General features: G+C 44.7%; 2 protein-coding genes across 8 annotated transcripts in view; one reads left to right on the top strand and one right to left on the bottom strand.

Moving 5' to 3' along the window:
- Nucleotides 1–10,458: 10,458 nt before the first annotated feature.
- Nucleotides 10,459–20,753, bottom strand: SLC25A28 (solute carrier family 25 member 28). Of its 3 annotated transcripts, XM_028167799.2 has the most exons (4): nt 20,448–20,753; nt 13,665–13,893; nt 12,483–12,539; nt 10,459–11,309 (listed from the first exon to the last, which is right to left on the bottom strand). In XM_028167799.2, exons 1-4 carry the CDS (start codon nt 20,736–20,738, stop codon nt 10,792–10,794), a joined length of 1,095 nt encoding a protein of 364 aa, XP_028023600.2. In that variant the 5' UTR covers nt 20,739–20,753; the 3' UTR covers nt 10,459–10,791. The 3 variants fall into 3 exon arrangements, with proteins under 3 accessions (XP_028023600.2, XP_028023601.1, XP_028023603.1); XM_028167800.2 differs by lacking the exon at nt 20,448–20,753 and having other exon boundaries at nt 13,724–13,853; XM_028167802.2 differs by lacking the exons at nt 13,665–13,893; nt 20,448–20,753 and adding an exon at nt 13,181–13,658.
- Nucleotides 20,754–21,486: 733 nt separating this feature from the next.
- ENTPD7 (ectonucleoside triphosphate diphosphohydrolase 7) overlaps nt 21,487–27,906 on the top strand; it is a 79,802-nt gene continuing 73,382 nt past the window's right edge. For 2 of the 5 annotated variants that reach the window (XM_057531379.1, XM_057531382.1), the window contains exon 1: nt 21,487–21,598. The gene's annotated coding sequence lies outside the window, so the exon portion shown is untranslated. The other 3 variants (XM_057531378.1, XM_057531381.1, XM_057531380.1) reach the window with 2 other exon arrangements.

Raw genomic sequence — 27,906 nt, 5'->3', positions numbered from 1 at the left:
GACATAAATAGTTCAGGAAAAAAATGTATGTGTGTGAGTAGATTAAATAGATACATAGATATAGCTAGATAGATGATATATAGATAGATGAATAGATAAAATGATAAACCCCATGGGACAAAATGTTAGCAACTAGAGCATCTGGGTAAAGAATATATGGGAGTTCTTTATACTGTTTTTTGCTAACATTTCTAAAATTGTGAAATTATATACAAATTAAAAGTAGAAAAATATTTGCACTAAACTGGAACTCTCATGCATTGCTGGTAGGAGCATAAATTGATACAACTTTGGAACGAAAACTAAACGTATACATTCCTAGGACCCAGCAAGTCCACTTTTATGTTTTACAGAAAAGAGTGCTTATGTCCACTAAAGGACAGGTACCAGAATGTTTATAGTAGTAAAAATGGGCAATGGAAAAAAATTAGAAGCAACCTAAACATCCATCAACAAGAGAATGGATAAATACATTGTGGTGTATTCAAACTCCACAGCAATGGAAGAACCAACAGCTGACTGCAACAACATGGATGAATCTTCAAGACATCATGTTAAGCCAAAGAAACCAGACACAAAAGAGTATATACCATGAGTCTATTTTCATGAAGTTCAGGCACAGGCAAAGCTAATCTATAGTAACAGAAGTAAGAATAGTGGTTACCTTTGAGAGATGGTACTCTGAGAGGACACGATGGAACCTTCTGGATTTTTGGAAACATTCTCAGTGTAGAGGTTACACAGGTGCATACATATGTAAAAATTCATCAAGATATGCACTTTATGTGTATTATTTAAGCATTTTACGTATGCTATTTTGAAAGGGTTTTAAAAAAAGAAAGAACTAAGCAAAGTCAGAAAAAGACAAATACCATATGATATCACTTACATGTGGAATCTAAAATGTGACACGGGGACTTCCCTGGTGGTCCAGTGGTAAAGAATCCGCCTTCCAATGCAGGGGATGTGGGTTCGATCCCTGGTCAGGGAATTAAGATCCCACATGCCGTTGGGCAACTAAGCCTGCGTGCCACAACTGCTGAGCTCGCACGCCTCAGTGAGAAAGCCCGCATGCTGCAAACTACAGAGCCCACGTGTCCTGGAGCCTGCGCGCCACAACTAGAGAGAAGCCCGCACCACAACGAAGACCCTGCATGCTGCAACTAAGACCTGACACAGCCAAAAAAATAAAAAAACAAAAACGACACAAATGAACATATCTACGAAACAAAAACAGACTTACAGACATAGAGAACAGACTTGTGGTTGCCAAGGGGGAGCACTGGGGGGGAGGGAAGGACTAGGAATTTGGGATTAGAAAAGAAAAAAAAAGACTGCTTACTCTAACTCTCACTTTCTCCACCCAGTCTATGGCTTTAGCTATAACCTCTGTGCAGTTAACTCATTAATCCATATTGCAGATCCCCCAAATCTACTCAGGCCTCAAATACATGTTCATAACTATATTATTCCTCCCCAGAAAACTTGCTTTCCTTTCCAGAAATGTACGAGCTGTTTAAGATGACTCCTGTCTGTGACCCTAAGTGCCACTGATCTCCAGGTTCAGTATATTCAACCCCCTACATGTCCCTCCAGTTTGTCTCTTCCTCTCCTCACCGTCAGTGCCTTTGCTTAGGCTTAGGCTCCCATAATTTCCACTTGAGCCCCATCATCAGCTTCCTCATTGGTCTCCTTGCCTCCATTCCTACAATCTCTGTATTAACTCCCCAAGGCTGCTGTAACAAAGTACCACAAACAGGGTGGCTTCAGAAATTTACTCTTTCACAGTTCTGGAGGCTAGAAGTCTGAAAACCAAGGTGTCTGCAAGGCCACGCTCCCTCTGAAAGCTCTAGGGAAGAATCTTCCAGCCACTTCTGGATTGCAGCAGTCCATGGCTTCCTTGGCTTGTAGCTGCACGACTCCACTCTCTGCCTCCGTCTTCACATGCCTTCTCCTCCCCGTGTCTCTGTTTCCTTTTCTTAAAAGGACACGAGCAATTTAATTTAGGGCCCTCCCTAATCCAGTATGATCTCATCTGAATCCTAACTAATTACATCTGCAAAGACCCTATTTCCAAATAAGGTCACATTCTGAGGTTTTAGGTAGACACAAATTTTAGGGAGGACACCATTCAACCCACAACACTCCCCCTTCATAAAGCTATTCTCTGGCTGCCAGAATAACCTTTTAAAAACCCAAATCTGACCATGGTCCTCCCTGCATTAAATCTCTTGGTGACTTACCATTAGGCCAGATGACAAAATAAAACCCAGATTCCTTAATATTGGGGAACGAGCTCAAAAAGACTTTGGCTTCTGTCCTCAAGAAGTTTATAACCTGGGGCTTCCCTGGTGGCACAGTGTTTAAGAATCTGCCTGCCAGTGCAGGGGACACAGGTTCAATCCCTGGTCCGGGAAGATCCCACGTGCCACGGAGCAACTAAGCCCGTGTGCTACAACTACTCAGCCTGTGCTCTAGAGCCCGCGTGCCACAACTACTGAAGCCCGCGTGCCTAGAGCCCGTGCTCTGCAACAAGAGAAGCCACCGCAATGAGAAGCCCGCGTACCGCAACGAAGAGTAGCCCCCGCTCGCCTCAACTTGAGAAAAGGCCGCGTGCAGCAACAAAGACCCAACGAAGACAAAAATAAATTAATTAAAATAAATAAATTTAAAAAAAACAGAAGTTTATAACCTAATTGGTACACAATCGTTAACATACTATGGAGTGAATAGTGAGTCTAACATCTAGTTATATGGGACACTAGTAATAATAGCACATGCTTACACAGTGCCTGCTGTGTGCCAGGCCTGGTTTTAAACACTCACTACCTACATTTTAGCCCAGTTAATCTTCAAAAACAACCTTATAAGATAGCTGCTGTTGTTACTTCCGGTTCACAGATGAGGAAATGGAGGCGAGAGGGGCCAGGACCTGTCCAGGGTTACACACTCTTGAGTAAAAGGTGGGCTGGGAGCTGAACCCAGTAAGAGCAACACCAGAGAGTGTGCTCTTAACCACAGTATTACACAGCCCCGAGGGCGTCATGCCTGATTCAAAGTGAGCGTTCTGACTTCCGTGAGCATCACGACTTGTATCAGGTCTCACTTTCCCACTGCACAGTTTCCATGTTGCTATTTATTTATCTCTATTATCCAGTGGACTTTGAGTTCTTTGGCAGCAGGAGTTGGGTCCAGTTAAGTAATTAAATCATTTATTTAACAGTTTTTCAGTGCTAGCCTACTAAGTGTGCAGCACTGTTCCAGGCCCCAGTGAAGTCATAAGGAATAAGACCAGTAAAGGAAGCACCTGCTCCCATGAAATTGACATCCTGGTTGGGAAGGAGGCTGGTGCTGAAACAAGGAATGGTTAGAATGACCGTCATATAGTCAAATACCCTGTTTTATTTTATTTTTCATACACGTTATTACTATTTGATAATGTGTATGAAAAATAAAACAGGGTGACATGAGAGTGACTGAGGACATTGCTTTAGATTGGGTGGCCAGAGGTGACATCTGAGCCCAGACTGCAGAGGTGACATCTGAGCCCAGACTCAAACGCTCAGAAGCACCCCACCATCCGAAGGTCCAGGCAAAAATGTTGTAAATAGAGGAAACAGTATGTGGGAAGAACATGGGATGGGCAAATTACCAAACTCCTCCAAGTCTCAGTATTCCCATCTGAAAAATGGGAACAATAGTGCCCACCTCTCACTATTGTTAGGAGGATTGTGTGAGGACTGAGTGAGCCAGAGGAAGTGAGGGGTCTGGCCAGCAGTAAGTGATGGTTTCTTCGTGTGTGTGTGCACACTTACACACTGCATCAGTCAGGGCTCTACCAGAGAAACAACCAGTAGGAGATGTGTGTGTGTGTGTTTGTGTGTGTGTGTACACACTCTTGAGCACAAGCTGAAGCTACAGTCCACACGTGGAATTTCTTCGTCAGGGAAACTTCAGTTCTGCTCTTAAAGCCTTTCAACTACTTAAAGCAGCGCCCCCCCAGATTATCTAGGATAATCTTTCTTACTTCAAGTAAACTGATTATAGACTTTAATCATATCGTCATATTCACAAAATACCTTCACAGCAACGTCTAGATTAGTGTTCGATTGAAAACCTGGGGACTGTAGCTTTACCATGTTGACACCAAAAGCTGACCATTACATTGGCCCAGCATCTACCCCAGTGCCCCCACCTGCTCAATACATGTTTGTGAAGTGAAGTGGCTCATTCCTAACCCCGATACCATCGTTTTCCCAGACAGACCTCAGTGTGTGACCACAACCATTCCATTGTCAGCAAGTAGTTATCAAGCACCTGTTATGAGTACTGGGGTGCAGGGGGTGATACCAAAAAGGCACAATTCTGGGCCCCAGTCTAACGAAGGAGATGAAAGACATCCAGATGAGTGCAAACAACCAATAGGTAAGTTCCCACGTGACTGTCTAAACCATCATCAAGTCCCTTTCACCTTCCAGTAATGATATTTCTCAGGGTCCTCTTTTTCTTTTTAAAAAATTATTATTATTATTACTATTTTTTGGCCACGCCACACAGCATGCGGGATCTTAGTTACCTGACCAGGGATGGAACCTGTGCCCCCTGCAGTGGAAACGCAGACTCTTAACCACTGGACCGCCAGGGAAGCCCCGAGGGTCCTCTTTTTCTAAATGGGGACAATAGCCCCTCAGCTAGAGTCCCTGTCTCCAGTGTCCTACCCTCCAGGTTGTCCTAATCCAGGCTGTTGCTTGAATCATCCTCAGACATTGCTTTAGTCATGTCCCTCCCTGCTTAAGAACCCGAGAGCTCCTCATTAGCTGCCAAGTCTAAACTCCTCTGCCTCGCTTTCAGGCGCTCCAGAATATGACCCTCCCTGAGTGACATGATAGCCGTCTTAATATTTTTGAAGGGCTGTCAGAAGAAGGATTAGTGTGATTCTTTGCTGCTCCAGCAGGCAGAAAGAGATCACAGGTGGAAATTACAGGGAGACCTATGTGCCTGAATAGAAAGAATTGTTCTTTCTTTTCAGTGTGTGAGTGTGGGCAGCGGGAGTGGTGGCGGTGAAAAAAGGTTGCGTTTACAGAACCCTGATAATGCAGGGAGTATTGTGTGCGGCGCTCACAGAATTGCTGTCTGCTCACCAGTCTAAGGTAGCAGGAGGTAACAGGTATAGCACATCCAGTCTGAACAGCGATCGTGTGAGCTTTCTGATAGTTTAGACAGAATATTGTTTATCAAGCCTCCTATATCAGTGACCGAAGGCAACAGAAGGAATATTTTAGATTTTCACGAAAATATGTGTTTGTTTTGAATGCCTCATGTTCATGTTGTAGGTTTGGGTTGAAGAGACAGGCAGGGGCCAAATTATGTAAAGCCATGTGGCCGTGGTGAGGAATTTGGCCACAGAAGCAGAGGAGTGACATGATTCTAGAATGGAAGCAGAAGACTAAAGAATGAACTTTCTAACCAGTGAACTTGGCAGCGATGACATGGATGGCCTTGGGCAGCAGTGAGCTCCCAGACTCAGGAGCGGGTCTGTCAGGGATGCCGTAGAGTGAAGTGGGGCTCAAGGAGGGACGACTTCTAAGAACCCTCCTACCTCTGACATTCTCGCTGGCCAGCCTTACCCCTTCCATCCCTTAACTTGCACCCTGGTCTCCAGTCAGGATCTCTTCAGCTCCTGCTGGGAGGTGGCACCAAACTGTCTCCCCACTCTGAACCTTCTCTCTGTAACTACCCTGCTCTCCTTTTTGTCATTCACATTTTACCTCCCATGGCAATGCTCTTAGGCACACCAAGGGACTGACAGAATAAGCTGCTGTACATTTGTACAATGGAATGTTGTGTGGCCATTTACATTGAGGTGATGGAAGAAAATCTAATAATGTGGAAAGATGGGCATCATATACTGTTATGTGAAAGAAGCTGTTTACAGTGTGGTCTGATTTTTGAAAATTAACAAAAAATGCATAGAAAAAGTACTAGATGATGTGCACATCAAAATGTCATATTCTCTGGGTAATAGGATCGGAGGTATTTTCTTTTACTCTATGTTTTCTAAATTTTATAAAATTAGCATGACCTTTTAGCTTTTACAAAAGTTTGTTTGTTTGTTTTTTTCCATTTTACTATTCATCAAAGCCACCTCTTCCTCATTAACTCTGACCTACACTAATCTCATCTTTTCTGTCTCTCAATCTCATTGTTGGTTCCATGTAGTCTAGTATTGGGTTGGCCGAAAGGTTCCTTCGGTTTTTAAAGTAAAAATAAAAGGCACATTTTTCATTTTCACCAAGAACATTATTGAACAACATATTCACCGTTTTGTTCCCCTACCTTCCGCCATTTTTCAGGCAGCTTCATAATCCCATCTTCCCAAAACTTTTTATCTTTTTGAGCAAAGAACTGTTCCAGGTACCTTTTACAGTCTTCCAGGGAATTGAATTTTTTTCCATTAAGAGAATTTTGTAAAGACAGAAGTAAATGGAAATCCAAAAGTGCAATGTCTGGTGAATATGGCGGATGAATCAGAACTTCCCAGCCAAGCTGTAACAGTTTTTGCCTGGTCATCGAAGAAGCATGCAGTCTTGCGTTATCCTGATGGAAGATTATGTGTTTTCTGTTGACTAATTCCAGGTGCTTCTCGTCAAGTGCTGCTTTCAGTTGGTCTAAATGGGAGCAGTACTTGTTGGAATTAATCGTTTGGTTTTCCGGAAAAAGCTCATAATAGAAGACTCCCGGGACTTCCCTGGTGGCGCAGTGGTTAAGAATCCGCCTGCCAATGCAGGGGACATGGGTTTGACCCCTGGTCCTGGAAGATCCCACATGCCGTGGAGCAACTGAGCCCATGCACCACAACTACTGAGCCTGTGCTCTAGAGCCCACGAACCACAACTACTGAAGCCCACGCACCTAGAGCCTGTGCTCCACAAGAAGAGAAGCCATCATGATGAGAAGCCCACTCGCCGCAGTGAAGAGTAGCCCCCACTTGATGCAACTAGAGAAAGCCCGCGCGCAGCAACGAAGACCCAATGCAACCAAAAATAAATAAATAAATAAATAAAATCGATTCTTAAAAAAAAAAAACTCCCTTCCAATTCCACCATATACACAACATAACCTTCTTTGGATGAAGACTGGCCTTTGGTGTGGTAGGTGGTGGTTCATTTCACTTGCCCCACGATCTCTTCCTTTCCACATTATTGTACAGTATCCACTTTTCATTGCCCGTCACAATTTGTTTTAAAAACAGAACGTTTTCCTTCCATTTAAGTAGAGAATTGCATGTGGAAATACGGTCAAGAAGGTTTTTTTCACTTAACTTATGTGGAACCCAAACACCAAAGCGATTAGCATAACCAAGCTGGTGCAAATGATTTTCAATGCTTGATTTGGATATTTTGAGTATGTCGGCTATTTCCCGTGTGGTGTAACGTTGATTATTCTCAATTATGTCTTGATTTAATTGCTATCGACTTAAACTGGTCTACCCAACTCTGGAGCATTGTCCAGCGAGAAATCTCCAGCACGAAACCTTGCAAACCATTTTTGACATGTTTGATCAGTCACAGCACCTTCTCAATACACTGCACAAATCTTTTTTTGCATTTCAGTTGCATTTTTACCTCTCTTGAAATAATAAAGCATAGTACGCCGAAAACGTTGCTTTTTTTCTTCCCTCTTCAATATTAAAATGGCTACACAAAAATTCACCAATTTTGATAAGTTTTTTTTAAATGCACGCTGATATGACAGCTGTCACAATACAGTCTAACAAAATTGTTTCGAATGAAGTTAAAGACAGCTAAGCGCTACTGGAACCATCTTATGGAAAAAACCAAATGAACTTTTTGGCCAACCCAATACATGACTATATACTGCTTTGTGTTAATACAAGATTGTTTCATTCACATTGGTCTTGTATGTCAGATTAAGAAAGTTTTCTCTGGCCAAATTGTGACTTATTTTCTCACTTTCCGCTTTGGATAGCACTGTGCAGGAATTGACCCCTTGATGGTGGCTTGGAGCTGGGTCCTCCCGGTGCCACATAACCTACCTGGCTTTCCAGGAAGACTCTGGGCTTGGAGATACCCCCAAAGCCCACAGTTCCCATGGGTGTGGTGAGCCCATGAAAGTGAGGCTTGGCTCCTGACCCAGGTCCCCATTCACTGGCATCCAGACTCTCGACCCCATCACAGTGTTCTGCCTCTGTCTTCTCTAGTGATTGGGCCCAGAGACCTACAGAATCTAATGCCCTGTCCAAATTCCAAACTCATCCAGTAGCTAGAACACAGTCGGAGACTGGAAGGTCACTCTGTGCTCTTTTCTCATTATTTGTGAACGGCATTAGAGCTGAGGGGGTCTTTAGTGACTTCCATTCTTTCTGAAAATACCCCGTGTCCTTTTCTTGAAAAGTGGGCCTTATTGCCACAGTGTCTGCTGTGGTCCGGGTACCACGCCAGGCAGTAGCTCTGGAAAGCTCGCTACAGGGCTAAGGTTTGGGGAGGCATCCCTTTGTTCTCGTGCTTACTCCATGCTGGGAGGCAGCTATTCTCTTAAACGTTACAAGCAAACCCTCTGAAGTGACCTCTGCGATGACTTCATCATGCTCTTTTTACTCCACAGGCGATTCAAACTCCAGTGACCACCGTTTGGCGCTGTTAACATCTCTCTTCAGCGCTATATCAGAGGGCCGGGAGAGCTTACTTAAGCCTTAGAAAAGGAGACCTTGCTGTTTTCTTGACAGTTTGTTTCAAGTGCATTCAGACACGATTCTCCATAGATACTTGAAGGGCTGTCAGGTGGAAGGAGAACAAGATTTACTCTGTAACCGAATCCTGCTGATCTGCAACCCTGACCTCGCTCCAGTCAGGCACTTTTCTCTGTCTCCCTCACCACCGTCCCTGCACAGACCACCATGCAGCCTTGCCTGGATGCAGACTGCAACAGCCTCCTTCCCGGTCTGCCTGCCTGTCCTGTCTTGCTCCTCTAATCCTTTCTCAGAGAGCCTAAGTGATCTGTTTCAGTTGTAAATCTCATCACACCACACCTCTGCTTAAAACCCCGTAATGCCTCTGCATTGCCTTCAGGATAAAGTCTAAACTCCTTAGCATTGCTTTTAACACCCAGCCCCCACTTGGCTTTCCAGCTGCATGCCTTGCCCAGGCCATCAGCCCCACTGAACCCCTTGTACACTGAACCCCAAACGCTTCTCATTCTCTTACCTCCAGGTCTTTGCCTAGAACATTTCCCCGCCCCCCTTCACAGTTAGCTCATTTGCCTTCCAGGTGTCACCTCAGATGTCACTTTCCTCCAAAAGCCTACCCCATCACCCACGGCCAGGCTGGGTATTCTTCTGTCCTCCAAACGACTGTCTAGTTTTACCCTATCACATTTCTTGTCATTTTATCTTGTAATTGCCTGTTTACATGTATCTTCCACTCCAGAAAACAGGCTCCTTGAGGGCTGGAATGTTTTTTGATTTTGGGGTTTTTTAAAATCTTTTTTGGGGGGGGGTTTATTTATCATCGTGTGCCCAACACCAGCGCCTGACACAGACACTCAGTAGTTACTGAATGAATGACAGATGCAAAGATGATAGAAGTTTCAAGGGAGTAACTTCCATTCTATGTACTGAAGAACTTGCTAATAACTGGTTCAGTTACACAAAAAGGAACAGACTGACCCACAAAGCACAGTGAAAGCCCCGTCCCTGTAAGTATCCAGAGCCCAAGTGGCCGTCGGCAGGGAGCTCCTTCAGATGGCAGGTGGAGTACATGCCCTCCGCTCATTTCCTATCTGCAGGAAGGCACAATTAGATTCACTTCTGGGGACAAAAGATCTGGGTTGGGGTCCCAGTTCTGTATTTACTGAGACCTTGAGCCAGTCACAGCCTCTCTGAGCTTTCCTTACCTGTAAAATAGAGATGACACCTGCACTGCCTACTTCAGATTTTGTGAGAACCAAAGGAGATCATATATGTGAAAGTACTTTGTAAAAGCCTTAAAATCAAATGAAAGGTACTGTTATTATTTACCACGTCATCTTCAGGACTTGCAGCTTCACTAATTTTAGCTTTGCAACTGCATTAGAAAACCAAGTGCCATATGGAAAGTTTTACTGCTGCAGGCAAAGCTGATAATTAGAGCAGAGAGATCTGCCTCTTCTGTGCCACGCCACTGCCCTAGGGAAAAGGCAATAGTGGGGATCAAGAGCACCTGTTTAGCTAGGCTCTGTCAAAGGCCCATTGTTCCTGCCATCAGAGAGATTCCTTGGAGCCTATTACTAAAAAAGGGGGAGTAGGGCCCCAAAGTCTTAAATCACCATGAAAACAGCAGAAACAAAAACTACAGACATACGCAATAAACCTTCCCCATGGGCCCCTTGATTTACGCTTAAAGTCAAGAACAGTTGACAGCATTTCACTTCCCCTTTGGCAAGACAAACCCAATGAAACCGTTTAATTTAAAGGCTTTTTATTAGGAACCAGGGGGAATGAGCTGCTTATCCCTCTGTAACAGTCTAGAGCAGGTCATCAGGCCCAGGAAGGAGAGAGTGTCAGAGATGCTGTGGTGTGACTTGCTGCACTTGCTCAGGGCCCGGAAGGAAAGGCGGCGACGACGGAGGGCAGCAGGAACTGGTGTCAGCCAAAACACCAAGAGCCTGGGGGAGAGAGCCCTCTGCCTTCCTTCCCACCCCACCCGAGGCTGGAGCGCGCCGGGAGACAGAGAACGTGGCTGGAGCGGGCAGAGCAGCAGTGTTGGCCGAACCCTGGCTCCACTCGGTGCTGCTTCACTTGCCTGCCCTCCACTCTTCTTGCCGTTTAGTGATTAGGTATTTGAAGAACTCATACACAGACCATGCGATGGCTGTGGAGGGGATCTGGTAAATTACTCTAGCCTGCACCCCTCGGAAGTAGGCGGTCACCCCGCCGACTTGATACACCGTCCTGAAGGCACTAGCCATGCCTGTGATGTGTCCTGTAATGTTTGAGTTCAAAGCCAGGGATTCCTGGGTGTTGAGCAGTGTTTTGCAAACGTCCAGTGGGGTTGTGGCAGCGGCAGCTACAGCTCCTGCACAGGCTCCGGAGAGGACGTGGGAGCTGGGGTTGTACCGTCTCTGGGGGTTAAAGTGCTCCTGCAGGAATTCATAGGTCATGAAATGAATGGCTTGGAAGGGAACGTTCATGGTTAGCTGCGTGGTGTAGCTGCGGTAAAAGGCCCCGGCCCCTTCATTTTGCCACACTGCCCGTACACAGTCTGTCACCCGGTGGTACGGTGAGTTGTACATTTGCATCCTCTGCTTCACCACTGGCGGTGCCATCAATGAGAAGAAGGGAATGGTGACAGCAATCAGCCGGTGAGCAGGAGTGTCCAGATTCGGAGTCCCAAGTCAGTGGATCAGCCAATGGATTGGAGAGAGAAAACAGTATGAGTGAATTGTCAGCCTGATTAGTGAAGGTTTCCCTTTTTTGAGAGGAGGGGATAGGAGAGGGTGATAAAGGGCTAAAAAATAATGGACCCAATTCTAGTAGGATTTCTTTAAAACCAGCCAATTAACATATAGGATATATCTACAGTTTAGCCTCCAGAGGGTTTCCTTGAAATAAGTACCTACCTATTATTGTTACCATCTTACCCTTTCGTAACTCTTAAGACAAGAAGTGATTCAGTGGCAGTGAACATAATAATGAACACATAGCCCTAACAATCCCAATCCTCAGGTACACAGAACACTGAACTCTTACAACATGAGGATGTCATCCTTCCGCAGGAGGAGGAGAAGGGCTACCAAACACAAAATTCTTAGCCAAGAAGGGTATGGCTTTCGTTTCCAAACATCTCCTATCCCCTCACGTAGATACATGGTATAAGCTCAGGTATAATCTTCAGCTTAGCTTTGGCCCTTTCCTTGCCATGGCCTTTCCCAGACAGGTAAAGAACTGGAACTTTAAGGAACCTGGCAACTGTGCTATCCTTTCATATTTGTTTGGGTACCTCACTCTCCAACTGAAAAGCCAAGATCCAAGCAGCAGTGCAGGGACTAAGCTCTACCAATGTACCTTTCATTCCTATCTCAACCATTCTTCATTCCAACAAGATAGGCAGTATTTTCAAATGTCAATATCCATCTTCACCTTTTTGAAGAAAAGTGAAATAATCTGCTAAATTTTTTAGATCAAATCCACTATAAAGCGGACTTCCAGGAAGGCCCAGGAACAGGCCACATAGAGCCATACCTTTTTCCAGGGAAGCCCCAGGTGAATAAATTTCACTGACTATGCTTCCTGTCTAAGGGAATCCTCCTAAGCACCGACAACATGGAGGGAGTGCCCTCTAGTGGTAAGACAATGTAACACGCCAGGATTTCCCACCAAAACTGATGGGGTGCTCCCTGGCTTTCTCCTGCAAACCAAAAATAAAGGAAAAGCCCAGAGATGTAGATGCAGCTGCCTACAGAGGGAAAGGGTGAGGAATCATTACCTTCTGCTGGATTCATGGCTGCATCATGAAGTAATGTTGCCACACACCCGGCCGCACCTGCAAAGGAAAAAACAACTGCCACATGTAAGGCCAGGAGAGGGTGACTGACTCAACGGAGGACCCAGAGTGAAGGGGCGTGGCTGTGATAAACCACAGCAGGGAGAGGGAATGTTAAGAGCCAGTTTAAAAGATGGGAACCCACTGCTTCTAAATGCCTGTTCAGAGAAATGAAGATATTTGTTCCCTCTAACTTAGTAAGGCCATCAATCTACCTTCCACAGCTACGATAGGAAGGCCAGGCAGAGTCTGAGAAACAGCCCAGATTTTTTCAACAAAGATGGCTCTGAGAATAAATGCAGTTCATGCTCCAGACAGGAAGCAGATACACTGTGGGCAAGGGATGCCAGCACATCAACCGCCTCCAATGGCGGGAGAGCACGAGGGGGAGGTGGTGAGATCTCCACCACAGAATCTCACCTTCTGTCCTGCTGCCCCATGCTGCCCAACCCCAGTCTCCAAATCCTAACATCTGTCCGCCTAGACCTTTCCCTCAGGTCCTGAACTACCGTATCCCTCACCCTCTCCTCTCCACTTTCACTTCGGTTTTCTCCAGGCTGCCATCCCTTCCCTTACTTCCACACAACCTCCAACCCTCTGGTTTCTTTGTACAGAAGCCCCCCGGCCCCAGCCCCATTCACTTGTTGAGGCCTTGTCATGTCCTCCATGACACAAACTGCCTGTGGGCAGCTGGGATCCTGCAAAGGCGAGGCGAAGAGCTGAGGCCCCATGGATGTCTTCCTTGGGTGGCTGGGTTACCTCCAATCCTGCCCCGAGGAGCGGGGTACCACCCAACTACCAAGAAGCACACCACGGGGGCAGTTAGGTGTGTGTCTCCACATTACCAGGGCATCAGAAGCTGATACCAGGGAGAAAATGAGGAAAGAGTCAAGCTGGTACGTAAGGGAGGCTATTGTAACCCTTTGTTGAGATGCCCCAAAGAAGGGGTGGGGGTGAAGCAGCCCATTGTCTGAGAACATCAGGTTTGGAAGTCCCTCCCCTATAATCTGGCCTACCCCAGCCCAAAGCTTCAGCTTCAAATCATGCTGAGACTGGAAAGCACTGACAACAGCAAAGCCCAAAGAGTTGGGAAAGTGGAGGAACCAGCACAGGAAGGCTCAATACCATTGGCAATATGGCTATTGCCCCCAGGGTGGATTACATCACTCAGTGTCTTTTTTAACTTTTCATAGCAGGCAAAATAGAGGGCGTGGGCAGGCCCTGCGCCAGTTGCTGTGACGTTCAGGCCTCGCATGGGCCTCCACAGCCCCTCCGTTCTTATAATCCTCCAGAGGGCCTCCAACACATTGCGATAGCGGGCAGCTGGATCAGGCTGTAGGCTCTGCATCCGGGTCTGAAAGTACAGAGAGGAGAAGTGCAATGTCAGTGATGCTGACTGCGTACCCGATCTCAACACTCGGGCTTGAGCACTAGGCAGACCTCCTACGTGAAATCACGCCAATATGTAGAAGTGATACCTGGCATCCAGTTTTACTGCCTTCCAAATTTACGTGCAGTCTTTCCAAGCCTTGGCTGGACCTTTCTTTTTCTGGTCACCTATGACCCTACGAGTGGAACACCATTATTTTCCCTCAAAAAATCGCCCCTTGTATGCGTTCTTGAACCCAGCAACAAATATTAAGCCTGTGTTTCAGGAGAAGTTGCTTTTGTGTCTTAATAAACTCAGGCTAAGAGTTCTTTACAAGTGGATTCTAAAGTCACCTATTTACTGTCTACAACATACTTTATTATTTCTGCAGACTGATCCTGGGCCTGCTTCCTGGCCACATACTACACTGACTAATGAGAGAGCTCATCCTTCGATATAACCTTGATGATAATCTGACTTCTTCAGACTATTTGGCATTGGCAGCTGGGCCTGTAAGTTAAAATTCTGGCAGAAGTAGCATTCCTAATAATGCTGCTCTAATTTCCTGGAAAAGAAAGTTTACCCTCGAACTATGAAGGTGGAAACCAATCTATTCTCTAAAACTGAGGGAGATTCCAGATTTCTAATCTAAACTGACTGAATCCCAAAACTGGCATCAGTGAATAAAATTAGTCTCAGTGAAACATAACCCTTGGAATCTCTAGAGGATTCAATGACTGGAATGAATGTATATGGTAGATATTGAAATTTGGGAAATTAATCTTACTTGAAATACTTCCCAAATCACAGACCTTCTCTGAAGGATGAGTCTCCAATGCACAGATCTCTTGTCTATTGATCTATTTCAAGGTTAGGGTGTCATGGAGACTACCAGATAGTATAAAATCAATGTCCAGGGACTTCCCTGGTGGTCCAGTGGTAAAGAATCCGCCTTCCAATGCAGGGAACGCAGGTTTGATCCCTGGTCAAGGAACTAAGATCCCACATGCCGCAAGGCAACTGAGCCCATGCGCCTCAACTAGAGCACCCGCGTGCCGCAAACTAAAGAGCCCATGTGCTCTGGACCCTGCACACCACAACTATAGAGCCCATGTGCCCTGGAGCCCGTGCACCACAACTAGAGAGAGAAAACCTGCATGCCACAACTAGAGAGAAGCCTGCGCATGGCAACAAAGAGCCCGTGCTGCAACAAAAAGATCCCATGTGCCACAACTAAGACCCGACGCAGCCCACAAAATTAATTAATTAAATACTAAAAAAAAAATCAATGTCCAGTGCCTGGAACACAGTAGGCACTCAAGATTTGTTTGTTGAATGAATGAATGAATGAATGAAAAAATGAATGAATCTTAGCTTTGTCTGCACCAGTTCAAAAAGGCCATTGGTGAGCCAATAGGGGCAACTAACGCCCAAGTACAGTTTAAATTCCTACTTCATTCCTGTCACTGATTCAATCTGGATTTAAAAGCTTGAACCTTCCTGTTGGCCATCTGGAATCCAAGAGTAATGCCTCTTCTCAAAAGCATGGGAGAAAACAAACTAACCAGATTAACAAATCCTGGTGAGCTGCAAGCAATCCACATTCCTCTAGTTATTTTCTCCTTCCTGCTACCAACAAAGAACTGGTAGCCTAAAAGATTACTGAAGTTCAATCAGAAATACACAATATCACTTATCACAATGTGACACATTCTTTTCTACTTCTCAATTAAAAAAAAAAAAAAGGACTTCCCTGGTGGTGCAGTGGTTAAGAATCCGCCTGCCAATCAGGAGACGCGGGTTCGAGCCTTGGTACGGGAAGATCCCACATGCCACGGAGCAACTAAGCCCGTGCACCACAACTACTGAGCCTGCACTCTAGAGCCCACGCACCTAGAGCCCATGCTCTGCAACAAAAGAAGCCACCACAATGAGAAGCCTGCGCACCACAATGAAGAGTAGCCCCTGCTCCCCGCAACTAGAGAAAGCCCGCGTGCGGCAATGAAGACCCAACACAACCAAAAATAAATAAATTAATTTAATTAAATTTAAAAAAAACCCAAACTAATCTTGTATTGGGGGAATGTTTAGAAACTGCACTGTTCTGCTGGAGTCAATAGCATATTTGGGTAACTAGTCTTAAAGGTCTGGCCTCAGAGGCCTGGAACCGTTTACCCACAAGAGAAACCTGGACTGTGTGTAAGTTACAATGAAAATTTTACACACACGTCTAAATCTAACTCACAATTCTAACTCAATGAAAATACACCCTCATGGAGAGGACCCAGGCATAAGCCACACGAAATATAAAAACAAATATGGCTCCCCAAATTTGTGGGCCAATAAATCTCTTTCAGAGAAAGATGAAAACCTCTTAAAGGTGAAATCTCTAAGTAAGAATTAGTGAATAGTCTTCAACATAGAAAAAACCACTGCCTGACTTTGAAGAAAAGCCAAACAGGTAAGTAGTTTGGTAAGACAAGTCACATGTGTCAGAAAGGCTGAGTGGGAGACCCAGCTTTGCTAGCTATGTGGTCTTGGGTATGTCACTTAACCTCTGAGCTTCAGCAATGTCATCTGTAACATGAGACTAAGAATGGCTGGCTCAGAGTGCTGTTGTGGAGATTCAGAGTTAAGGCAAGTAAAAGCCATTGCTAATTTATGCGGTGTTAGAAATATAAGGCTTTTTATTGTATTCAACTATGTTTCTCAGAAATATTAGTTCATATCTCAGAATTTACAGATCATGGCAGTGTTGTCTCATGCATAAGTCATTTTGCAAATATGCATGGGCAACTAACTGGTCTTTAACCACTAATAAATCAGGCTTGATTTTGTATTTTTTGTTTTCATTTTGAAGTTCCTCTGTGGCTATGATTTATATGTCCAGCTGTTCATCTAAAGGTCATGTTTAGGAAGGAGCACAATTGTGAAATTCTGTGCCTTGCTTGGTTCTGGAAATCTGCTTTTGGGAGCCTGTATGGAAGGCTTGGGAGTCAGACTGGGTTTAAATCATGACTCTGCCACTATGTGACCCTGGGCAAGTTACTTAACTTGCCTGTTTTCTTCATCTATAAAGTAATGAAAATGGTATCTACTTCATGAAGTTGTTCCAATGATTAAATCAGTAAATATTAAGGCACATCAGATAGTGCTTGACAAACATGAGCAATTGCCATATACTGAATACTCATTATTAGATATAAGAAAATCATATAAGCCAATGTTTCCATTTCCTAACTGTCCACTGGTGAACGTATACAGATAACCATTTACATCTGGAGTTTAGAAAAGATTTATTTCCCTTTGTTCTTTCCCTCCTTAACTTATTATATAAGTAATTATTTGCTTCACCACTACAAAGCCAAAAAGCAGCACCTTGGTGACAGGTGCTTAGCCAGATGATTTTGAGAGTTTTGACTGCTTTACACTGTAGAACCTATCCCTTTAGATGAAGTCTGGTGCTTGTCTCTGAAGCCCAGAAAAGGAAAACTGGGATTCACTTGGGCTCCCAAACCTCCCTATTATGACCATGAAAATCGCTGGTTGACTAACTATAGCCTAGCAAGGCTATGCTGACTTCCCATGGTCCCTCCCAAGGATATTTTAAGTCGACTTGACCCTGATAAGCGGTTTGGGGGTGCACAGGCTTGCATGCCAAGAGTCACTATCAGCTTTCACTTGCAAACACTGTGGTTGCCCTTTAGGCTCCAACACAGATACCTGCCTCTAGTCTTAGGGTATGTTGGGCTGCTCTTCCTTTCCACCGCCTATTTATGGTAGAAGAGGAAGAATAGCTACCCAGGGACAAGTGAACTGCAAAGCCCTTTCTGAAGGAAGAGATTTGAATTTTACTTTCATGCCTGCACAACAGTGTCTGCTGTAAACAGTGTTTACTGACACTAAATCCTGATGGGAAGGCTCACCTAGTTTTTCCCTCTAATCATTTAAATCCCAGCATTAATGGCAAATGAAAATGATTCTTCTAAAACACGCTTTTGTGTTTTTGAAGACTGCTGAGCGTTTTTTCCTCCAGATGAAATAATTATTTCTTCAATGTAGTGCTTTGAGGCATGACTGTAATGTTGTATTACTAATTTTTTAAAAACAAAAATTCCAAAGCTTATGCAAGTGAATAAGAACTGTTCTTCAAAACAGTTATCTTGGAAGGCTTCAAGCGACTTATTCCAGCAATGCTGCTGCAGTTATGCAAAACATTTCTGGAACTCCTCTTTCCAAAATGTTCCCTCAGTGGGTTTATCAACCTCAGGAGTAAATCAGTCTCCTTGCTTTCCAGTCCTACCTTATCTTTGACCCCAATCAGCATTACCCATTTTGATCTCCCACCTGAACTGCCATATTTGATTCTGAATGGTCTCAATTACTAAAACATCAGCTCTGTCTTGTCACAGGACAAAGACTTGCCCCATTTAAGGATATGTAGCCAAGTATTCTAGAGGCATTTCTAACAGAGGAAGTTATAAAATGTTTACAACAACATTAGCATTATGTAAATATATGGAGTAAGGAGATAGTCTCCTAAGGTAGTGGGACAACACTTAAATTGATAAGCTGAGGTAATATTTCTAAGTCAGTCACATTATTACATTGTATTTTTCAAGCCATTCAATAATTTTCATTACTCTCCTTGATCTAGTTTTCATTTGATACCCATCCTGAAAGACAGCACCCTAGACTATCTTGGACTTTACTCACAGTCCAAGTATAGTGAGGTTACTTTGCAGTTAGATCATGATAACTTTTGGATATACAGCATTAACAACTCACAGTCATTCAACCTAGACTCTATTACATACATGTCTGGATCTTTTTTATTTGTACTTATACGTATGACATTTCAATATTGTTAGAGCATTAACCATCCTCTTCTCTCTCATGGATTTTACTATTTATTTCTATTCCTCACAATTGACATGCGTATTTAAAATTCTAGGGACTTCCCTGGCGGTCCAGTGGTTAAGACTTGGCCTTCCCATGCAGGGGGTGCAGGTTCGATCCCTGGTCGGTGAGCTAAGATCCCACATGCCTTGGGGCCAAAAAACCAAAACATAAAACAGGTGCGATATTGTAACAAATTCAATAAAGACTTTAAAAACAGTCTACATCAAAAAAAAAAATTTAAAAAAATAAAATAAAATTCTAATATCCATTTTAGCCAAGTGCATTTACCACAGTTTCAAGGGTGTGGCCCTTGGTAGGAGTTACCTTGCAATGTGCTAGAATACTCCTACCAACTCGGTGTCATTCACAAAGCTTAAGGAGCACTTTCTCCATTTCCTCATCCACCTTACTAATGAAAACATGAAACGGTACTGGAACCAGGGAGAAGCAGAAGAGAAAGACTTTGTATCTTCCAAGTTGATACTCTCCTCCTGAATATGTAACTTTTTCCTAATTTGAGAAGAAAACATACATCCAAGAGCTGTGAGGATATTGTTTAACTATATTACCCTTAACATGTAAAGGAGGAACCAGTCTCTGTCATTATATTTATTTCAACAGTCCCCTTGGGTTTACTTCTCATTCAGTTTATTCAGTGGTTGTTCCTTTGCTAATGCACAAGAATAAGAACTGTAAAGAACAATGTGTTCCCCTCGTCACCCAGCTTTCTTCAGAAGCATCTGACTTCTTGTACCCACTCATCAGCCTGCTTGGTGTGGCTGAAATTAGTTTTACTTTCACACGAATCATGCCCTCTTGTTGATCCCATTTTATTTTCTTCACACTAACATCTACTTTCCAGTATTGTCATGCTTCCCTTCTAGACAACTTTTCCCTTTTTGTCAACTTCAAGTGGCTAAAGAAATACACTATGAGGTCCATCTCTCCTTGGAGGGCTGATGTGCTCCCTGCATATACACAATCCCAATCCCAGCTCAATTTTCATGTTCAGGAAATAGGTGGAGTATCATGCTTGCTGCACAGAGAAACCGAAACTTTTTCCTGAACATGGTCTTTCCCATATTATTTCCAGTCAGGAACTCTGAATTCTGACTGCACAATGATTTCCAATCACTCATGGGTTAAGATTTAATAAGTAAATCCTTCATCTAGCTGAGAGATCCCAGATTCTGGTTCCTGCCCCATCACTTTTAAGGGAAAACACAGCAAGGAGCTTGTAAAAGCACTGGCCAGAGAACATCTCTAGCCATTAAGATCCTATTGAGAGTGTTCAGTAAGCTTTACCTTAATCAAGTTAGTAACACTTACCTGTTCCCTTCCCATCCCACCCTATTCCTGTTTAGTCCCAGTTGGGATCCAGGGTTTTGGCTGACAGATTTTCTTTCCAGAGTCCCAATTTAGATCTCACTGACGGTGAGAAATTGGTCCTGGCTTCTGACTGGGATCAGTTCCCGGCCGGGACCTTTCTTGCATAGGTGTGTGCTTCGAATAGTGTGGTGGCAGGAGCCAGAAAGGGACCCTGGTCGGCTCCGGCTCTCGGCTGGGATCCTGGCTCCGGGCATGACCCAGGGGTCGGGTCAGCCCCAGGTGAAGTTCGGAGCAGGGCCAGGTCTCACCTTGACGCAGTCGATGGGGTACATCACGCAGTGCTCCAGGATCCCTGCCACGGCGCCCGCCACCATGTGCGTGGTGACAGTGGCTCCAGCCGGCAGCGCCTCGTAGTCCGGGCCGGAGTCCGGATCCTGCCGTACCGGGGGCCTGCAGGCCCCGGCCTCCCCGCCGCTGGCCCCCCGGCCCACGCCCCGCTGCAGCCACCCGTCCAGCAGCGCCGACTCCCCGGGGCTCCGCCCCGGCCCAGCCGCCGGCCCCCCCGCCACACCGCCAGCACCCCGCCCCTCCAACTCCATCCACCCGGGCCAGCTGCGGCGCCCACCCCCGCCGCCGCCGCCGCCGCCGCCGCCGCCGCTGCCGCTGCCGTCGCTGCCGCCGCTGCCGTCGCCGCCCCCCAGCCCCGTTGCGTCTGCCTCAGGCGCGGCCCAGAGAGCCCGGGGCCTCGGGCTCCCGCTTGGCCCCGAGGACACGCCCCTCAATCAGCCATTGGTACAGTCGTCAAGCTAGCCCCGCCCCTGGCTTACGTAGAAAAAATAGGTCTGTGGTATTAGTGAAGTTGCCTGTCATTCCTCCGCTCCGCGGCGTTGCGACAGCTTAGATCCCACCCCTTCCCCTTTGATCTTGGAAGCTTCTTGTTTATTGGCCACTTGATTGGCCAACATGTAAGATCAACCCGCCCTCCGACTTTCCTGGAGGGCGGGAGAAACTTAAGGCTGAACTTTGATAGGCTCAACGACTCTTGATACTTTGAGAGCGGCCATTGGCCAGTTTTATTTCGGGATCCGATTGGCTACAGGAAGAGGGCGAAGCGCCCAGGGGCTATCGAGGGGGAATTTGGGGCCCTGACTGGCGCCCGTAGAGTTGTGGGCGCTGCAGGCTGGATCGTGTCGGGGGAGGAGGGAAGGGCGGTGCCTGGCCTTCAAGGTCAAACCGCTGACGGATGCGGTTAAGCCTCTGCTAGAGCGCCCGCCCCGAATCCCGGGACTCGCGGGTCGTGCGCGGGCGGGTGGCCTTGGCCCGAGAATTCTGTTCCCGCGGGATCTCGGACTGGCGTTGGGTGGAGCGAACCGGGGCCGGGCATCCCCTGGCGAGGCCCGCCGGCATGTCGGGAAAGCTGTTGCCACATGCAGGAGGAGGCCTGTTAAACTCCGGTCAGGTCGGGAGAGTTGACCCCTCAGTGCTGCGCGCGGGCGCACTCCTTAGGGCCTGATGCTCCTCAGGCCCCAGCGCCCGGCTGGGCTTGCCCCGGAGTCGCCAAGTAAACCCCGCAGTTGTTGAGTGAATGATTTCTCCGGGGCCCTGCTGTCGCTCGTCCCAGCGCCAGGCCGAGAGCTGGAGGCGGGGAAGGGAGATGTCGAAATGGGGCGGGACGATTCAGAGACGACGACAGGTGGGGCGGCTGGGCAGGAGGCAGCTGCCCAAACACAGCAGGAAAGTACGGCAAATTTGGGGAAGCTTGTCGGACGCACAGCTTGTCCCTGAGCTGACTCACTGATGAGCTCCCCTGCCCGGTGATGATGCGTTTTGTGGTAAGACTGCTCTTGATCCCAGACGCTTCGGCTGGGGTCTCAGAGGGGCGCTTACTGATTAAAGAACAATACCAGCAGTTCCCAGCCTTGAGCTCCACCTCCTGGGCGGTGACGTTGCACAGGTGGTGCTTTGCTAGGGCCGCGGGCTCGTTTGAGGAACACAGGCTTTCCCCACTCCGTCTTCCCGGCTTCTTCAGTCTCCCTTAACTGGAGCGTGTTTGCACAAGTCTCCCCAGTGTTTCCAGATCTGTCTTTACTCCCTATTTTACTGAGATGATGATGTAATTGTGAACTTTTAGAAATCTGTTTCTAGCTTTTCCTTAGATAAGAAAGAGGTTTTTCTTTTTCTCTCTAAAGCTTAGCCCTTTTATGGGTCTCCGTTTTTTGTTTTTTTTTTAAACTTATTCTCTTCCTATTCAGCACTGGCTATTCAACCTTTGGGTCTCGACCTTTTGGAAAATAATGAAACTAAAATCCTCTTCCCCCCACCTCGTACCCCCATGCACACACAAAATTTTGCCTATAATTTCTGAATTTGCAGAGTCCCTGAAAGTGACTCGTGGACCCCCTAGGGATCCATTAACTTCAAGTTAAGAACCATAGGTTTCGCAAAAAGAAACCCACTCAATCCTGCTGGAGTAGTAATTCCCTTTACTGCCAAACCTACTCCAGTAATGAGCTATACCTGCCAAGTTCTTTCTCTCCTTAAGCCCTACATTTTTACTCCTTTATTCATTGGTCACAAATGACCTTTCCAAATCCAATGGTCTTTTTCTTATTCCCATTTTTCTTGACTAAGAGATAACACTTGCCCCCCATTGACCCATCCCTCACTGAAACGTTTTCCTCGCTTCAGGAGACACTGTATTCTACCCTTTAGACTTCTGAGTCTCCTACGCTTCTCTACCCACTGAGGGGGAACATTCCTAAAGGTTTAATGCTTCTTGTTCATCTTTAATACTTTAGAGAACTTCACTACTCCAAATCTGTTTTCCTCATTGGAGCCCTATCTGTATGTCCCTTATTGCATACCTTTTAACTGAGATTTCCATGTGAATATTCAGTAAGTATTTATTGAGTACCAACTTTGCTTGGCACTGTACTTGAAGCTGGTGATACAGGATAGACAGAGTCTATGACCTCATGGAGCTTACTTTTTAATGGGGGGAGAGGGATAGACCAATAAAAATATCGGTTAGCTCTAGGTACTATGCTGATAACTGTAGTAGGGAGGTGTGATAATGTGTGACTGGGTGGCTACATTTGTATGACCAGGAAAGGCCTTTCTGAGGAGGTGACACTATGGTTAAGTTCTGAATGACAGGCAGGAGCTCATGATAGGCCCAGAGAAGAGCATTCCAGAAGAAACTGTAGGTACAACAACCCTAAGGTGAGAACAAGGTTGGTGTATGAAGGAACAGAAAGGTCAGTGTGGCCGGAGCACGGTGGGGGGTTGGAAAGATAGGTGGAGGGTGAATATCCACCTTAATTTCTGACTTAGCATGTCCGTTCCAAACTCAGCCTTTCCACTCCCCTCTGCAACCAATTCCTCCACAATTTCTCATTTCTACCCAATCAATCAGACTCTAAAGCTGGGAGTCTTCCTTGACTACCTCTTCAGAATAATTACCCTGAAATGTTTTTGTTGTTGTTGTTCATGCTCTTCTTTTCCTTCCTATAGATAGTATACTTTCCCAGTGTCTGATCATTTTACATCTATATTGTGATAACCTTTGAAAGGCCTCCCTACCTCTGGGATCTCCTGGCTTCACCAGTATTTTGAGTCCTCTCCTTCCAGGGACATGGTAGAATTGTTCTTCCCACCTCCTTGAAGATAGGCATGGCCATGACATTTGTCTGACCAAGGAAGTGTGAGCGAAGCATGAGAGCCACACATTACCTTCTCTTGCCACCTGACTGGTGATGTTCAGATGGTGGAGGCACCGTCAGGCTGGGGCCCAGGTGAGGATGATGAAGCAGTCACGTATTTGCCACCCTCTTCCTTCCAGATGGACTTTCAGCATGAGTAAGAAATAAATCTCTGTGGTTTTAAGATACAGATTTTAGGATTATTCCATACCATAACATAATCTAGCACAGCGCTTCTCAGACTTTAATGTGATATTAATCACCTAAAGAATTTGTAAAAATGCCACATTATAATTCTGTAGGTCTGGGTGGGGGTCTAAGATTCTGCATTTCTGACAAGCTCCCAGGTGATGCTGATGCTGTGAGACCCTGGACCACACTTCAAATAATAAGGACCTTACCCATCCTATCTGATATACCCTCTTAACACATCTACACACACGCTCTCCTACATCTCACCAGCACTTAAACCCTCCTAGAAAACAAACAAATTAGCAAGCAAAGAAACAACTTTCTTGGTGTTATTCTTTTTTTTTTTTTTTTTTTAATATTTATTTATTTGGCTGTGCCGGGTCTTAGTGTGGCACGCAGGATCTTCGTTGCCGCGTGTGGGATCTAGTTCCCTGACCAGGGATCGAACCCGGGCCCCCTGCATTGGGAGCATGGAGTCTTAACCAGTGGACCACCAGGGAGTCCCTCTTGGTGATATTCTTTATAAACCCTGAATAGCTTCCCATGCCTGCAACTCCTCAGTCGGGCACTGTAGAATCTTAATTTCTTATATTCTTAGGACAGTTGTTTTCCCCATTCTCCCTTCTATCTCCTGTCATTTCCTTTTCTGCATTAATCTGTGAGACCACTAGTTGTCTCAATGTTGTCTCAGTTATTTTCTTTAGTAATAGAAATTCCAAGTTTTAGCTTGGGCCCATGGCTTCCCAGCAGAAGTCTATACTTTCCCCAGCTTCTCTTGCAGCTAGCATTGTCTGCGTGACTAAGTTCCGGCGAGTGGGATGGGAGTGTAATAGATATGAAACATCTGGGTTCTGCCTTTAAAGGAAAGATTATGTCCTCTTTGAGTATTTTCCTCATTTTCTCTCTTCTTGTCATCTAGCATACAGACCCAAAATGTCAACCATTTTTGGCCGTGAGGACAAGGCCTCTACCTTAGCAGGTAGCAGAGCAAAAGGTAAAGGAAACCTGCTACATTATGGATTACAGTAGTACCTCTGGACTATGCATGCTCTGGTACGTGAGAGAACTTGTTTAGGTAGTTGCTGGTAGTCTGAATCTTCATTACAGCAGCTGATTTATATCCTAACCAACACATGTTCTTCCCGAGAATGCATTTCTCTCTTATAAAAATCTCATCTTGAAGGTCTAAAACAGGTCCCACTACTTATTCCGGCTTACATTACCCTCTTTCCCTGAACTGCCATTGTACATGACCAGACATGAGGTATGAGTATAATATAGAATGGGGTTGATTCTGGCAGCCACACTTGAAAATAAAACTGATTTCTTTACAGTCACTTAAAGAGAAATTGATTCCTAAATTATCAAGAATAGACAATAAGAGCTGTAGGAATTCAGAGAGGGGGCAATCAGGGCTGAAGGGATAAGAAGATAGAATTATGTATTTTAGCAGTTTCAAACTGGAGAATGTGTACAGGAAGACTTTCCAACTGGTATGTGGGGAACAGTTTAAGGGAATCAATTTGCTGTTCCTCATTTTCCGTATCTTTCATAAAATTCATCTTCCTGAGAAAGCTGATGAGGCAGTTCTCCTTTCCTTCCTCCTGTTTCTCACTCTGTCCTCCCACCTTATGAAAGACAAGTGTGCCTTTGCCCATCCTATATCTTGTTATAATTCATTACCCTGGTGCGTAAAAACCTCCAGGTAGCCAGACGACCGAAAGAGCGTCTTCTTTTGGAACTTTAGTTAGTTGCATCATCCTTTAAGCAATAAACTGTTTCCCTTTGCACATTTTTTTTTCGGGTGGTAGTAGTTACTGCAATCACACCATCTTTTTAAATTTTTTGTTTATTTCTCCTAAAGGATGTTATTTCTAAAAAAAAGGCAAAACAAGGAAAATCACTAATTTTGATCAGGCTAAGAAACAAACATGTCATCTTTGGCTCAAAGGCAAAAATCCCCCCAAATTACTTTAGCTTCACTGGTTCTTGTCTAGTAGGAAGTTTCAGTTCATTTCGTACTCAAGTTGAAACAGACACAGGAGAAAAATAATATTTGATATGGTAAATCCATATTATTATTTGGGCACAAATCTTCTCACTGCCACGCATTTTTTCCCCTTCATTTATGCATTTCTATTATATCCTTATTACCTTGACAGAAACATGTTGTAAATTATGTAAATAATCCCCCTAAACAATTATTTTTACACCATTTTGTAAACTCTACCTACTAGTCATATAAAACCTTCTCTTCTTTTTGCTGTTTATTTCCACAAACTAGATAAAACCACTCTTTTTTTCTTGGCTGCATTGGGTCTTTGTTGCTGCGTGCAGGCTTTCTCTAGTTGTGGCAAGCGGGGGCTACTCTTTGTTGTGGTGCGCAGGCTTCTCATTGCTGTGGCTTCTCTTGCTGTGGAGCACAGGCTCTAGGCATGCGGGCTCGGTAGTTGTGGCATGTGGGATCTTCCCAGACCAGGGATCTAACCCATGTCCCCTGAATTGGCAGGCAGATTCTTAACCACTGCGCCACCAGGGAAGTCCAAAACTGCACTCTTAAAAGCATCTACTTATGTACCTGGTAAAATAAAAATGTTCCCAAAATATAACCTAAGATATAATGCCCTGAGCTTTTGGAAACCATTTCATTTAATTAGAATTAATATCTTCATCTCAGATGGTGACATGTTCTTTTAATTCTGTCAAATGTATAATTTTAAACTTGTTTAAATCTTGAAATGAGATTTAAAAACCTGTATATAATATTTTTATTATACCAATTTCTGCCCATCTGTAATGTCTTCTTACGGCACTTTGACATGACCTAAATAATTGAAGTAGATCTTTATTCACAATCAACAAGAAAAATCATGAAACACATTTTTAAGGGGTTTTCAGCTCCAAAACCAAAATGCCTCTAAGTGAAAGAGAAATAAGAACAATTAGTAGTCACTTGATAAGCCTTTTTGGGTTTATTTCCAGAGATTAAGTGATTACTCAAATGAATAACACATCCTTTTGCAAATGAGATGGTTTCTAATCCTTTAACAAACCTTAAGGATATGGAAAAATTGTGACAAAGATTTGGCAAAATGCCATTCATTTATTTGTGTAAAATGTTCTTTGGTACCTACCTATAATAACAAAAAATAGGAGTAGAATTGGTGATGATCTCTATTTCACTTTACCAAAAAATGAGTCGTCTAGTGATCTAGTCATCTAATTACATTAAATGATATAATTTAAAATGTTTTTAAAGCTCCATCCATCTATTAAGAGGTACAGTCCAATAAACTTTTACTTTTTATGTAGGTAGTGATTCATCAGAATCTAATTTATAGTTATATTGTTTTCATATCCCAATTCAATAATTATTTCCCTGATCTCCCTGACTTGATCAGTTCCCCCATCATGTCTCAGGTCCTGTATCTTACAGAGCTTAGATAGCTGTAATTTTGCATATGTTTATAAAATTATTTCATTACTGTCTATATCACCAGTAGATGGTAAGCCCCATCGGAAAGGAGTATCTTTTTAACTTTTTTTCCCCTGTATCATTATATTTTCAGAATAGCTTAGTACCTGAAACACTGTAAGAATTTTGTGGAATTTATTTGAATAAATAAATAAATAATGAGTGAGACACTCATGGATCTTGGGCCTGAGCCGCTATTTCTCCCCTTAGGTAGTAGCAGTGACTCATCCAGTAAGTTGCAGTTCCTTCACCCCTCAACCCTCCCCAGTGTCCTGCAGTTGTCACCAGAGACACCACCCAACAGGATGCTAGCAAAGCTCATCCCTTTCCTAATCATGGCCTTAATTCTGGGAAGCTGCCTTGGAAGCAACAAGCCCAGCAGTGAATTCAGAAACCAGG

This window comes from Balaenoptera acutorostrata, chromosome 16 (genome assembly GCF_949987535.1).
Source record: "Balaenoptera acutorostrata chromosome 16, mBalAcu1.1, whole genome shotgun sequence".
In the NCBI taxonomy this organism is placed as follows: Eukaryota; Metazoa; Chordata; class Mammalia; order Artiodactyla; family Balaenopteridae; genus Balaenoptera; species Balaenoptera acutorostrata.
Note: the sequence above shows the minus strand (reverse complement) of the source record. Positions and strands in the feature narration are given on the sequence as shown.